We start from the raw sequence: 14,177 nt of genomic DNA on the forward strand, positions 1-14,177 counted from the left end.
GTTTTTGAGTTTATGGCTTAGAATTGTTTTATTGATATGTCAAACAGCAAGATTACAGGAAAAACAGTTTGCAAACATGCCCACGTACAGGAAGAACAAGGCTAGAGAAGGCTGGCATACTTAACCGTTTGGCACTATTTGGCACCTTTTGGCTGTTTTCTGCACAATTGATCAGTGAGAAAAGATCCATTTATTCCATAAGTAGAGATATTGGAATGCTTAGAACAAGTCTCAATAAATTACACAAGTTAAAAATGATGCTCTATATAGAAGGACGCATGTCTTACTCTGTCCATACTGGGTACTAAAAGCTGGCCTCTATAGGTTTAGCGTTTCACTCTTTACAGTTGTATAGGTAACTGAAAGCAGCTGGTTTTCAAGTAAACATTCATTCTTAACCGTCTTCTTGCCAACAACTACTACCTGCAGTATGGTGCTAATTTAGTTCACCTACATCCAGGTTGTAAGAATCTTAAATTACTACTAATCTATGTAGAAGCTCTCTGTATACAGCAGATTGCATCATGTTAGTACCAACAAGACATCTATGATTTAAGTCTTCAACAGCTAAAACCTGAAGAAGGTTGAATTTAAATGAAGGTCACAGTGAGAATGGTGAGCTACTGCTGGATAAGACCACAACATGGACTCACTTTTACCTCAAGTACATTGACTGGAAGAAGTCGGGTAAACTGTTTTACATTTTACCGTGCAGTGTAAACATTAAGTGTCGTTGTCCCTCATCCGTTACAAAAAAATGAGATCGAGTGCAATCCGTTAAGCAGCATTAGGTATTCATGTCAAACCCTCTCCACACACATGGCGATGCCCATCCCTCCTCCGATGCAGAGAGATGCCACTCCCTTATTTCCTCCAGTTCTCTGCAGCGCATGCAGCAGGGTGACGAGCACTCTGCAGCCAGACATGCCGATAGGATGACCCAGAGAGATGGCACCGCCGCTCACATTCACCTGAACACAAGACAGGTGACAAGAATTACATTATTGATTCCAAGACATATCCTCAATAGATGGAAAATGGTTATGGCAATAATGTATATCCCATATCATTTCAAAAACATTCACTTCCGATGACCAAAATTAACTGAAAATCGAAGAATGTGACTAAATATGACTGTTAGGTAATTACCTTGTCTGCATTCAGGCCCAACTCTTTGACCACAGCAACAGACTGAGCAGCAAAGGCTTCATTAATCTCAAATAAGTCAACCTGGTCCAGCTGCCAGCCTGCTTTCTCCACCTAAGAGAGATGATAAAAGGAATTAAAAAACAGAAAAGGAAATTCTGTGCATTACATTTTGTCTCTGCTTGCTTCTCACCGCTTTCCTGATGGCTGGTATTGGTCCAGTACCCATGACAGACGGGTCGAGGCCAGCTTGAGCCCATGATACAATTCTGGCCATCGGTTTAACGCCGCGCCTCACAGCCTCTGATTGGCTCATCAGGACAGTAGCTGCTGCGCCGTCATTTATACCTGTAAAAAGACAAAAGCAGCTATAAAAACTAAAACGTATCAGCTGGATCACCATCAATGTATGTCAAGGTTAAGAAGCAACTCTGGAACCTGATGCGTTTCCAGCGGTGACAGTGCCGCTGCTGTCCTTGATAAAGCAGGGTCTGAGCTTGGACATGCTGTCCATGTTGCTGCCATGTCGAGGAAACTCATCCACCTTCACCTCCACTGGACCTGAGAGGAAGAAAAACATCTAGACATCCTAGATGGAAGAGACCTCTTGTCCGAAATAGAAACCAAGTACCTAAAATCCCTGCTAGCTTACCTTTTCTGGATGGCACCATGACAGGAACAATCTCCTGATCAAAGTATCCTGCTTTCTGTGCCGCCTCTGTCTTGTTCTGAGACTGGACAGCGAAGCGATCCTGCTCCTCTCGACTGACGTTCCACTGCTTTGCCACATTCTCAGCTGATAAAGATTCATCACAACCAGGAACACTGATTAATACAGTGTAATACACAGTACTGCACTGGCTGCTGTGGGAAACTATCAGATAGCTCCTGACCTGTGATTCCCATGTGGTAGCCGTGGAAGGCGTCTGTCAGGCCGTCGGCCACCATGGAGTCCTGCAGGGAGGCATCGCCCATCTTCACTCCTGCTCTCATTTGTACTATGTGAGGAGCCTGAGAAGACAAGAAAGTAGCTAAAACCTCATGTCATCTATGATACTACAGTATGTATACCCATAGATATTAACCTATGAATATAACAATTACTTTTTTAAAAGCAGCAAGAATTAGCTGAGGTAATGAGGTACTATCCAATCGAACAATGAGTCAACAAGTGCTCTACTGGCGTTGCTTAAAAGTAGATATTCTTTCTACATAGCTACGGATACTTGGCCGATTTTAGGGATTAAGAAATTCTGAATCAATGTATCAGCTGATAGATTCAAGATTCAAGAACTTCATTGTCATATATACAGCAGAAACACAGTGGTTACCCTGAGTAATGAGATTCTTATTTTGAGAGTTCTCTTCACAGAACTGAAACAATAAATAAAAAGAAACAAAAAATAGAATAAAATTGCACAGTGTCATGGCCTTAAGTTATCCCAAGCATCTTTTTCTGTATTCTGTTCTATAAAAAAAAATTGGTGTACATTGGACTTACATGCTGATACCATTATATCTCTAACAGGTCATTAATGGCCAACTAATATATCGGTCAGACTCTGAAACTATGTGATTCGTTTCCAGTTTCATATCTTACTCTGACTTTCTTCGTCTCAGTACCCACCCTGCTCATGCTTTCCATGCCCCCTGCTACCACCACAGTGGACTCTCTGGTCTGAATGGACTGAGCTCCCAGACATACAGCCTTCAGCCCAGAGCCACACACCATCTGGCAGCTCCATGCAGGAACAGGATAAGGAATACCTGCACCGACACTGGCCTGACGAGCCGGGTTCTGCCCATGACCTGACAGACAGAAAAGGAAAAATAGTTCAGTGAGTAAAAAAAAATCAAGCTGAGATTAAACAACACCTGTTAGCATGGCAAATGAATACTGGACCTCTGCCCTTCTTTTATTTGCTTTTACCTGCTGTTAGGACGTGTCCCATGATAACCTCAGAGACATCCTCTGGTTTGACCCCAGCTCGCTTCAGAACGTCCTTGATCACCACTGAACACAGGTCATGGAGCGGCACCGTGGACAGAGCACCGTTCAAGGACCCTTTGTAAAAATGGAAAGTTGTTAGAGTATCATCAGCAAAATGTTAACCATTTCAAACTCCTTTTTTATCATTTTTCATGGAGATCAGATTGCTGTGTATCAAACTCTTCAGTGAAAAAAGCGCTCTCTGAAAATGTTTCGCTGCTCTCGGATTTAGCCTTCATTACTGACATTTTAGCTTAGATGTAGACTATATTGCCAAAGGTATTCGCTCACTCATCCAAATAATCAGAATCAGGTGTTCCAATCACTTCCATGGCCACAGGTGTATAAAATCAAGCACCTAGGCATGCAGACTGCTTTTACAAACATTTGTGAAAGAATGGGTCGCTCTCAGGAGCTCAGTGAATTCCAGCGTGGAACTGTGATAGGATGCCACCTGTGCAACAAATCCAGTCGTGACATTTCCTCACTCCTAAATATTCCACAGTCAACTGTCAGCTGTATTATAAGAAAGTGGAAGTGTGTGGGAACGACAGCAACTCAGCCACCAAGTGGTAGGCCACGTAAACTGATGGAGTGGGGTCAGTGGATGCTGAGGAGCATAGTGCCAAGAGGTCGCCAACTTTCTGCAGAGTCAATCGCTACAGACCTTCAAACTTCATGTGGCCTTCAGATTAGCTCAAGAACAGTGTGCAGAGAGCTTCATGGAATGGGTTTCCATGGCCGAGCAGCTGCATCCAAGCCATACATCAGTGGTGTAAAGCAGCCACCACTGGACTCTAGAGCAGTGGAGACGCCTTCTCTGGAGTGACCAGTCGCGCTTCTCCATCTGGTAATCTGATGGACCAGTCTGGGTTTGGTGGTTGCCAGGAGAACCATACTTGTCGGACTGCATTGTGCCAAGTGTAAAGTTTGGTGGAGGGGGGATTATGGTGTGGGGTTGTTTTTCAGGAGCTGAGCTTGGCCCCTTAGTTCCAGTGAAAGGAACTCTGAATGCTTCAGCATACCAAGACATTTTGGACAATTCCATGCTCCCAACTTTGTGGGAACAGTTTGGAGCTGGCCCCTTCCTCTTCCAACATGACTGTGCACCAGTGCACAAAGCAAGGTCCATAAAGACATGGATGACAGAGTCTGGTGTGGATGAACTTGACTGGCCTGCACAGAGTTCTGACCTCAACCCGATAGAACACCTTTGGGATGAATTAGAGCAGAGACTGAGAGCCAGACCTTCTGGTCCAACATCAGTGTGTGACCTCACAAATGTGCTTCTGGAAGAATGGTCAAAAATTCCCATAAACACACTCCTAAACCTTGTGGACAGCCTTCCCAGAAGAGTTGAAGCTGTTCTAGCTGCAAAGGGTGGACTGACGTCATATTGAACCCTATGGATTAGGAATGGGATGTCACTTACGTTCATATGCGAGTCAAGGCAGGTGAGTGAATACTTTTGGCAATATAGTGTATGTTGCACCATGTGGCATCATGATACCACAGATACCACTGTTAAGACAAAATAACTTAAAATATTAATATTTTCCACATACAAGGATTGCTGATTTCACTGTTAGGTACCCTTAGATTCTGCACTAATAATTTCAAAACGGTAACAAAAAACAAGCAACATGAAGACTTTTGGCTCTGAAAACCAATGCATGGTGGGTTTCTACAGTTTTTAGGACAAACTGAACATTTTGTTATTTCTACTAGATCTTCTCCTGATCTTTAAGCCTTTAAAATGTCAAATTTCGACAAAAAAAATGCCCCTCACCAGTTGAAATATCCCAAAATGCCTGATTTAATCAGTGATCCAAAATTCAAATAATACTGGATTTAAGATGATATAACAGACAGAAAATCTGCATTTTTTGACTGTTTAAACCAAATTCTGTTAGACTAATTAAACAACTGTAACAATTAATTACAATTAAACATAGCAGTGAAACTTCTACAGCAGCAAAACCTTCAACATTTCTAGTTTGTAAAGAATAAAGTAATGTGCATGTACTGTAAACTGGTGAAACTGAATTTAAGATTAGATAAAAATGTATTAATCGCAAAGGAAATTCTTGGGTCAATTATTGCTGTGAAGATAAAGTAACAGTGCTCAATAGAAAAACCATAAGACACAAGTACAACACAGAATAGAAAAGTGAGAAGTAAAACTGGTGATGATTGTGAAGTAGTAAAGTCCTTTTGCACATGATAATGAAATACTGCACATGAAATTAAAACATTACACATGAAAACTGAAATGCTGCACATTACACTGTTGTACATGAAAATAAAATATTGCCCAAGAAGATAAAGTAATTTTACACGACACTGTAACTGGTATTGCACAGCCTGCTAGGAAAAGTGATATTTTTCAGATTTATCAATAATATTAACTTGTCATAATCATTTGGGGATGTGCTGACTTCACTGAGAGAACAGTGGCTTTTCTGACAAATTAAATCGGTCACATCACACAGGACGGACGACCTGCAGTCAGCCAATAGCAGCAGACTGCTGCTCTGTCGCACTACGCCCCATCAGCCAATCAGCGGTCAGAGAAAACTCCGGACACTGGAACCAACCAATCACAGCTGGGCAAGACTCCGCGTATTTAATTGAAGGACACAAACCACTTTGCTAAATTAAAAACAACTTAACCAGGAAATGCTGCTTTTGGCGACAATAAATAAAAAAGTACAATGAAAAACAGAATAACTACACAGTTGATTTAATCCCAGTGCAGCTAATTTGACAGCAGCTCCTTACGACAGTGTAGAAACAGTAAATGTTATAGAAACTTCCTGTAATAAATGTCCAGTATTATTATTTACCTATTGGTGTCCGTGCAGCAGAAACGATGACTACTGGCTCGGTGCTCATTTTGCTAGAAGAAAAGGTTGGCGGTGGAGAGTTACCTTCAGAGTCCTGTTCCTGCCTGAACCAAACTGCACTGTGCTGCTGACACACTGCGTGGATGTCTGAGTGGATTTATTAAAGTGGAACTGGAGGGAACCACAGCGCCCCCATGTGTCTGGGAGGACAACAGAACAACTGCATCGAGGTGAACTCTTAAGAATGTGTTGCATCAACATCCACAGCCTCTGACACATACACTCTTTATATACAGTCTCTATTGTGTCATTTGGATTCTGATAAGTAAAAAAAACATATGGTTAAGTTTTAATACGTGATGCAGCTTTTTAGTTTTTGTATATATATTTTTTTATGAATCTATAGCCTGCTTCTACCTTTTCAGGCTTCTACTTGCATTACTGTAAGCCACTCAAATTACAAAATTGGAAAATTCTACATATGCATGGCAGTTGTCACAAAATTAGTTCCTAGTTTTATGTGCATTTATTTTTTCATAAGTAAAACTGTTAAATAGTGGTAACATGTTTATGTTGTAAAGTAATCCTGAGTTTTCAAACTGATGCACTGCTAGCTACTAATAATGGGTTTCACTCTATAGTATTAAAAATCTTTATTGGTATTTGGTCAGTACATGAAAAGGACTGAAGTCAGAATAATATGAACATCGTGTATGAACTACTCACAATTCAACAGAATCTTTCAAACAGAATTTTGTCAATGAAAAATTAAAATTGCACTAAAAAAAAAAAAAAAAGAAAAAAAAACACAGGCCAACATCTAAAAATGACCATCTTGAAAATTGCGAAGCTACTGTAATTCAGTGATTTTACCGACTTTTGATGAGTTACAACACCAGATGCCTGAATTCAGTGTCAAGAGCTCAAACAAGAACAGCATAGACGTGCTCAAATAAACATCAGAATGAAACATACTAGTTTTAAATCATACATCCACGCAATTTAAATCTAACATTAACCCATTCCTGTTATATCCCCGTTTAGCAACACAAGTGTGACAGAGGCATCACGATAGGCAGGGGGGAGGAGGGTGAAAACAAAACGTCCTGGACAGCAGTGCTGTGTTTACAGACTATGCATTTGTTGCCTTGTTTGTATAATGTATAAAAAAAAATGAAAAACAAAACAGTACATGTCAAAGTACATTACAAAACCGCGCTGTCGCTCGTGCTGGAGTCCAGGCCGTTCTGAGCGTGTCGTGACCCTGCAGTCCTGGTGCCCTTGGTTACCAGGGCGGCCTTGTCCTCGTGGGGGTCGGTGGTGGAGTCCGTGTCATTCGAGTGCTGAGTCAATGATGTCTCGCTGCCTGTCGGAGAGTCCACGCTCTCATACCCTGCACTCAGCTGGCTCCCGAAACCCACGGGTCCTCCAACTCTCCCTGTAGCAGTCTGACTCCCTGGAGCCTCCTCCGAGTGGTTGGACAGTTTGGTCTCAGCTTCGCCGGGGCTGGAGACCATCGGGGACATGGGAAAGTCTTCCTCAGTGCTGCTCACCTCCCGGTACAGGCTGGGCGTAGTGGTCTCGCTCCTCTGGGATGAGTTGCCGTTGCTTGGGCCATTGGAGACCCTCCCGTAGTCTTTGCCCATTGGTTCAGAGGGTGCACTGGCCTGCTCGGGCTGAGTGGAGGGTTCGGCGGAGGAGCTGGAAGCAGTGGGTGAAGTCCTGCTAGGTCCTGCTCCTCCCAAAGCCCCCTGAGACTGAGAGAGCAGCTGACGGGTGTCTTTTAGCTGCTGCTGCAGGACGAGGATGGTGCTCTGCATCCCCTCTACCTCCTCGTCGAGCTGGATGATAAAGTCATTCAGCTCTGGAGTGAGAATGCAGAAACAAAGAAAAAAATTAACTCCAAACATGGCATTAAAGGTCAACATGACATGCAGTCCCACTTGGCCAGGGTGAAAATGGAGATGCTTCTCGTAGTCTCACCGTCTTGGCTGCTCTTGAGCTCCTCGCTGTACTTCTTTTGCAGGGCCAGCTCAGCCTCCAGCTGGGCGATGCGTCCCTGGGACAGCTGCCGACCCAACTCCTGGTTTTCTTGGATCAGCATTCGACACTTGGCCATCAGTTTCTTCCCCGTTTGGCTGTAAGGGAAACAAGTCTCACATCACACAGTGAACCAGGACACAAACACAACAGGTAAAAAGATGACAATGATTTGTTCCAGTTGCCTGACCCACTTCCCAATTTTCCAAGGGTCAACAGAAACTCTTCAGCCAGGTAGTCCCTAAATGATTTTTGTCAAAACACAATTTCATTAAATCTATTAGACTGCAGCGTAACATAAAAAAATATCAAGAACCCACTGATACAAATTTGTCTTGTACAAATGCATGTTGTAAAAGCTCCAAGTATGAAATAAGGTTCATCTTTAAATTAAGAGTTAAGTCATCAATATATATTAAAAATTGATGGTCCTCAATGTGTCTGAAACTCTAAAACAAGCCTAGAGTGACATTTCTATGGAATGAGTGCATTCATTGTTACACTAGCTTAACTCACCAGGATGTGCATTCAAGAAAAGCGTTTAAAAATTTTACTTTTAAAGTTCTACCAATTCAATCGCTACAAAACTTCTAATCTCAGACACTCTTGTTACATCCCTGAATGTGAAAAACAAGCAAAGTGCAAAATGTAACAGCAGAGATATTAGAATGACATGCTGCAGGAAAACCTACACTTTAGGTACCAACCCTTAACTATGAGTAGCAAATAGAAAACGTGCACTGCAAAACCAGGCACAGGTTTTGTTTGGTCTTCACTTTAAATACATGGACAAAATGTTTCAACAGTAAAATAAAACAGCTCAAAGTGCTGCTTTCTCAGTTTTACAAAATGTCAAGAAATAGTGCAACAGTCCAGCACACCTGTTACTTTTACATTAGCAGTGACTGTGGTTATGCTTTTAAAAATCCCTCCTCGGGATGCCGAATTTGCACATAAAAAACACATACATTATTTAAACCCATATTCAATCCATTTGGTCTATAAATGCCTATGGAAGTCATCTAGCCAGAGATGTTAACTGCTAAAGCAAATAATTCTGCAATTGCATCCTATTCAAGCAGAAGTAGTCATTAAAAGTGTTGACAGCATTTTAAAAACAGCTCAGCTCAAGAATGGAAGCTCTTACTTCTTGTCAAGAAAATGTAGTTATGCATTTACATCAATTATTTAACTGCATTTACTGCATTTCTCTTCCAGTAGCAGTTATCGTAACCATGAATTTCTCCCGTGCTCAGAGGAAATTAGCTTCAAGCTTCTCATATATACACTGCCACTTCAAACCTCCCTGTCTCACTTTAGTGTCAAGAGATCTGAGTGTAAATTACTTTTTAAAACAAGGAAAACAGAACAGTTTCTATGAGGGACTCATTGTATGAACATTAGCTAAAGACCCGACAGGTGGAAAAGTAAAGTCTAACCAGCTATTAGCTTAAATGGCTGAGGGAGAGATTGTTTGGTGAATCACAAAAATACACAAAAATACAATAAATACATTCTCGACTCATAACATGACTTGTTAAAGACATCTGCATTCACAACTTGAAAACAGGACTCAGTGCACCTACAGCAGTGGGTTTCAGCATCTAACAAATTAAGCAAAGCTTAATTCCTTATTAAACCCTGTGCAAGTAATTAGTCAAGAGTATACAGTAAATGTCAATGGTGCTTCCTAGTTCACACACACTGCAGTAAGTATTTGTCTCAGAAACAAGAGAAAGATCAAATTAAATACCAATAAAAATAAACAAATCACAAAATAAAACATGTAAAATACACTCTACCGTGTGTAGGCCCATGTTCAAAGACACAGGCGACTGGACCGTCATGCCTGAACCACAGCCCTCTGTGGACCGAGGATCTGGCTCCGCTCACAGTCTTAATGTCATTTCTAGTGGCTCTTCCCTCCCCAAAGTCTTACTTTTAAATCCTAGAAACTTTCCTCATGTTACTGGAATGTATCTAGACTGTCCCAAAAGTCTTTACATTTCTCAGGCAGACTAGCAGGTATCTGTGTGGTGTAATCCACAGTTAAATGTCTTTATAAAGCGAGTATGGGAACTGTCTTTAAAATGTTCAATTGCTGTTTTAGGCTAGGGATGCTCCCTGCCTGACTCAACCTCCACCATAACCCCCCTAGTTAATATGTGAACTGTCTGCTTTGAGCTGAGGGGGCGGGGAGGGCATATCCATGTCGCCATGTGAGTGACCACCTCTTCAGGAACAGTCCGGACTCCTTCAGGCCCTTGGACGGTGAGGGGATACGAGGGGAGAGAGCTGAAACACAAGTGTCACCTGACCATACTGTCTTTTCTCTTTAGGTTATGTGATATGTAGCTGGCACAGTGCGAGAGTACAAAAACAGTTTTGTTTTGCAGTGACTGGCTTTCTGTAAAGTCTGAGTCTCGTGGTGAGTACAGCATTTGTCAGCCTTCCCCCCCACCATTGTTCCTGCATGCCTGCAGTGAGAGTGAGGGTGGGGGGCGTGAGGAAGTCTTGACTTTTTTTTTTTTGAGGGGGGAGTTATTTTGATTGTCTTTACCTATCAGGTGTAAATTTCCAGGCACTCAGTTCATTTTGGGCCTGCTCCAGTTTGTCTTTAGTCTGTTCCAGTTCAGCCTTCATTTTGAGGAAAAACAAGTTGATGGCCGGATCCACCATGGACGACCGCAGTTGGGCCGCACTCGGCTGCTGGACTTGCTTGAGGTACTGGATCTGGGTCTGCAGGATACAACAAACAAGTGTCAGTGCTGGGTAAAGACGAAGAAGTGTTCTGTGACTGTTAAAAGTAACAGAACGAATCCTTAATTTTGACTTCAGTCTCCAGTTGTCATGTGTACTTCCACCAAAATTGATAAAATCTGAAGTCATCATGTCCCATTTGATCTCAATTTATAATCTGAATTTCCGAGCAGGGAAATTCCAAGCAATTTCTGCATGTTGCCTTTTTAAAAATATAGAATTAAGCAGCCGTGAGCAGTACTTAGATTTAAATTTGGATACTTTCAACACAAAATACTTGCATAGGTAATTTAATCTTAATCATTTGTTGTAATTTTCCATAAAATCAGAAAGTACTTGCATTCCAACAACTATTACACACGCTCCCCTGCTGTTTGACCACACTAGCTCCAAAACAAACAAAACTCACCAGCCAAAGTCAAAGGTGTGATCTCTCTGAGAATATATTTGAATACATTTACATAAAAGGCAAAAGGTCCAACCAATATGCCTCAAAAACAACCAGCTTAGCATTTGGGAAATATAGCTGAAAACACACTATAAATGGAGTCCGAGGTTTTGTTGTGTAGAGGTTCAAAACCTTCCAAACCCTCACCTGTGTGTGTGTTGAGTTCACCTCAGTCGCTCTTTAAGAATGGCATGTGCTCCCATTAAGCCACTGGTTGATCCACTGAGCTGTCAATCTGATAAGAGCAACGGATGCCCTCCTTGACACAATTTACCTTCAGCCTACTTTCCATTATCCCGAAGGACCGCAAGGTACATGGCTGTACTGATATAATATCAACAGTTTACTGAGAGAAAACTAAAAGACATCAATTCTGATACACGACTGTTAACGTAAAAGTACAAAACATTTGGCTGATTCTTGCTTTCTGTCATCTCACAAAATAATTCTTGATACAGGATACTTTGTTTTTTTTGTACATAAACAAGCACATTTACCACTTCTGTCAATTTATCAACTAATGAATGAAAAAAAATGGTCGGCTGCAAACACAGAGCGGCTGGATTTCTAAGAGATAAACAATAACTGCACAGTGTAATTGATCATTACTCATCTGTAGAGCATTACTGATGACTGAGCATTTGTAACTATCACGCTCAAAGAAGTGCTCTGGGCATCAACAATTCTGTTAAGAGCGTGCAATCTTTAGTTAGTCGGACTACCTCAGGTTCTTTCACCAAGCCAAAACAAAAGCAGAAAAAAAAGAAGAGGCACAGATACTTACTGTGCACTCTTGCATCTCCTGCTCCTTGGTGGCAAGTCGCATGACCAAGATGTTCTCCCTGCGTGCAGACTCCTGCTGCTGCTGCTTGAGCTTCTCCTCCGACTCCTTCAGCCCCGGTACATCGTTGGCTATGCGATGGAAGACAGGTAGAACAGCAAATGCATCAGAAGAAGAAGATGAAGAAAACTCCCTTCCACAGGCACTCAAAAGTAGGGATGATATAATGCATCAAATGTACTTACAACAAAGCTCTGCATATTTTGCCTCCAGGACCTGGACGTACGCTTCATGCTGCTTCCACCTAAGAGGAGCAGAGTGTGAGTTAACCGCTCGACCTGAAAACATCAAATATTCCCACAGTACAATTAAACACCAACAAGACAAGCTTTTTCTCTACCTCGTACACAGCTCTTCTCTAGTCAGGGTCTTCATGTCAGATTCACTGAGGCGAACCTGCAGGGGGAAGAAAGAATCAAAAACTAGTTAGAAAAAGCAAATCTATTCACATTTATCAACATTAAGGGGCTCACGATAAATCAATGAACTGACTGAATAGAGACACTCACCTTCTTGGGTAGAGGCTCCTCGTTGGTCATTTTGATTTCTAGGAGAAAATATATGACAGACAATCATCAGGGTGTTCATGGAGTCGTGCGTTGAATCGGCTGCATCACCTTTTAAGCTGTAACGCATTGGCTGTAAGCACGCAGTAAAATATGACATGTATGACAACTGGGCTAAAATGCTAAAAGCGCTGCTGCTACCCGACGATTAAAGGGCTCTGCGGGTTTGTGGCGACCAAGTTAACTCGCTGGGTCGACCAAATCCACGTTAACATTAGCAGTTAACAGTGAATCCTAATGTTAGCTGGTGTGGCTGGCAGCAGCAATGCACAGCGAGCAACACAAAATAAGCTAACCGATGTTAACTGCTAATAACATTTAGCATCCGCCGGCAAAATAACCACACAGTAAGAAACGGTGGCGTTTGGCTCAAGTATTCCCTTTATGTTCCGCCCGACAGCATGCAATTCTTGGCTCTGTTTTCGGCTCCTTGTTATCGCAAAATGGCGGTGAAGGAAATGACTCCCTCCCTTGCGCTCCTTTTCCTGAAACTAGCGGGCTCTTGGCTGCAGATATCGGGCCTCGGGACGTCAAAACACTTACCAGACCCGCTTCCTTCGATGTTTCTGGAACCTCTCGGCGTCGCGGGTTCGTAACGAGACGGAAAATTGCGACCACGTTGGATTTCGCTTTGATATTATATGTAGTAGTCTCGCTTCGGCGTGGTCACCATCATCTTCCTCGCCGACGGTAGAACAGAATGGCTCTGGACGAGCTGCTGCGCTGCTCTCGACTTGCTGCAGAGCGCCGCCAGAGATAGGAGGAGACAGAGGGCTCACTCCGAGGAGATATTCTGGATTGTAAAATACACCTGCGACGTACAAGCATAGATAGATAGATAGATAGATAGATAGATAGATAGATAGATAGATAGATAGATAGATAGATAGATAGATAGATAGATACTTCATTAATCCCGAGGGAAAGTCAAGTGTTCAGCAGCTTACATGCAACAACACAAATAACTGGAGACTGGACAGACAGGTTAGTAACATTAATATTAAAAGTTAGTATAAATTCTGAAACACTTCTAATTTTTAAATCAATAGAAATACTAAATGTAATTAAAATTCAATATACACATTTCAAGGCGCCGCGATTTAAAGTGAATTCGAGTGATTTAAAGCAACTTTGACAGGTAGTAGGAAAACAGTTGTATTAAGCTACCTAATGTGCATATAGACATTTTACAATCACATTGGTTCTATTGTGATCATGACTGAGACCCCCCCCCCGAATGATGGGAGAAATCTCGTATAGCATTGAAGAACGAATAGGTTTATTTGGCAAAAATTTAAAAAAAAATTTAAAAATTAAATCTCATATTCAAATATGCTCAAATTTTTGCAAATATTGTGCTATATTTACTCCGCCAAAGAACGCAATGCAGTTAAGTGACAATTGCCGTACATTCATCTGTTTGTCTGTCTGTGTGCAACATTACTCAAAAACGGACTAGCTGATTTGGATGAAATTTTCAGGGAAGGTCAGAAATGACACAAAGACCATCTCATTAGAGTTTGGCAGTGATGTGGCTTAT

At 41.9% G+C, this 14,177-nt stretch overlaps 2 protein-coding genes across 2 annotated transcripts; both read right to left on the reverse strand.

The window, feature by feature from the left end:
- Position 1: 1 nt before the first annotated feature.
- On the reverse strand, positions 2-6,141 carry acat2 (acetyl-CoA acetyltransferase 2). Its single transcript, XM_023278697.3, has 9 exons — positions 5,983-6,141; positions 3,077-3,211; positions 2,774-2,955; positions 2,040-2,157; positions 1,799-1,942; positions 1,585-1,707; positions 1,340-1,494; positions 1,150-1,260; positions 2-971 (listed from the first exon to the last, which is right to left on the reverse strand). Exons 1-9 carry the CDS (start codon positions 6,029-6,031, stop codon positions 801-803), a joined length of 1,188 nt encoding a protein of 395 aa, XP_023134465.1. The 5' UTR covers positions 6,032-6,141; the 3' UTR covers positions 2-800.
- Positions 6,142-6,620: 479 nt separating this feature from the next.
- wtap (WT1 associated protein) lies at positions 6,621-13,349 on the reverse strand. Its single transcript, XM_023278695.3, has 8 exons — positions 13,181-13,349; positions 12,581-12,618; positions 12,412-12,467; positions 12,257-12,315; positions 12,015-12,142; positions 10,583-10,761; positions 7,966-8,120; positions 6,621-7,846 (listed from the first exon to the last, which is right to left on the reverse strand). The coding sequence occupies exons 2-8, from the start codon at positions 12,608-12,610 to the stop codon at positions 7,188-7,190; spliced, it is 1,266 nt and encodes a 421-aa protein (XP_023134463.1). The 5' UTR covers positions 12,611-12,618; positions 13,181-13,349; the 3' UTR covers positions 6,621-7,187.
- Positions 13,350-14,177: the final 828 nt, after the last annotated feature.

The sequence above is a fragment of the Amphiprion ocellaris genome, chromosome 12, assembly GCF_022539595.1.
Source record: "Amphiprion ocellaris isolate individual 3 ecotype Okinawa chromosome 12, ASM2253959v1, whole genome shotgun sequence".
Lineage (NCBI taxonomy): Eukaryota > Metazoa > Chordata > Actinopteri > Pomacentridae > Amphiprion > Amphiprion ocellaris.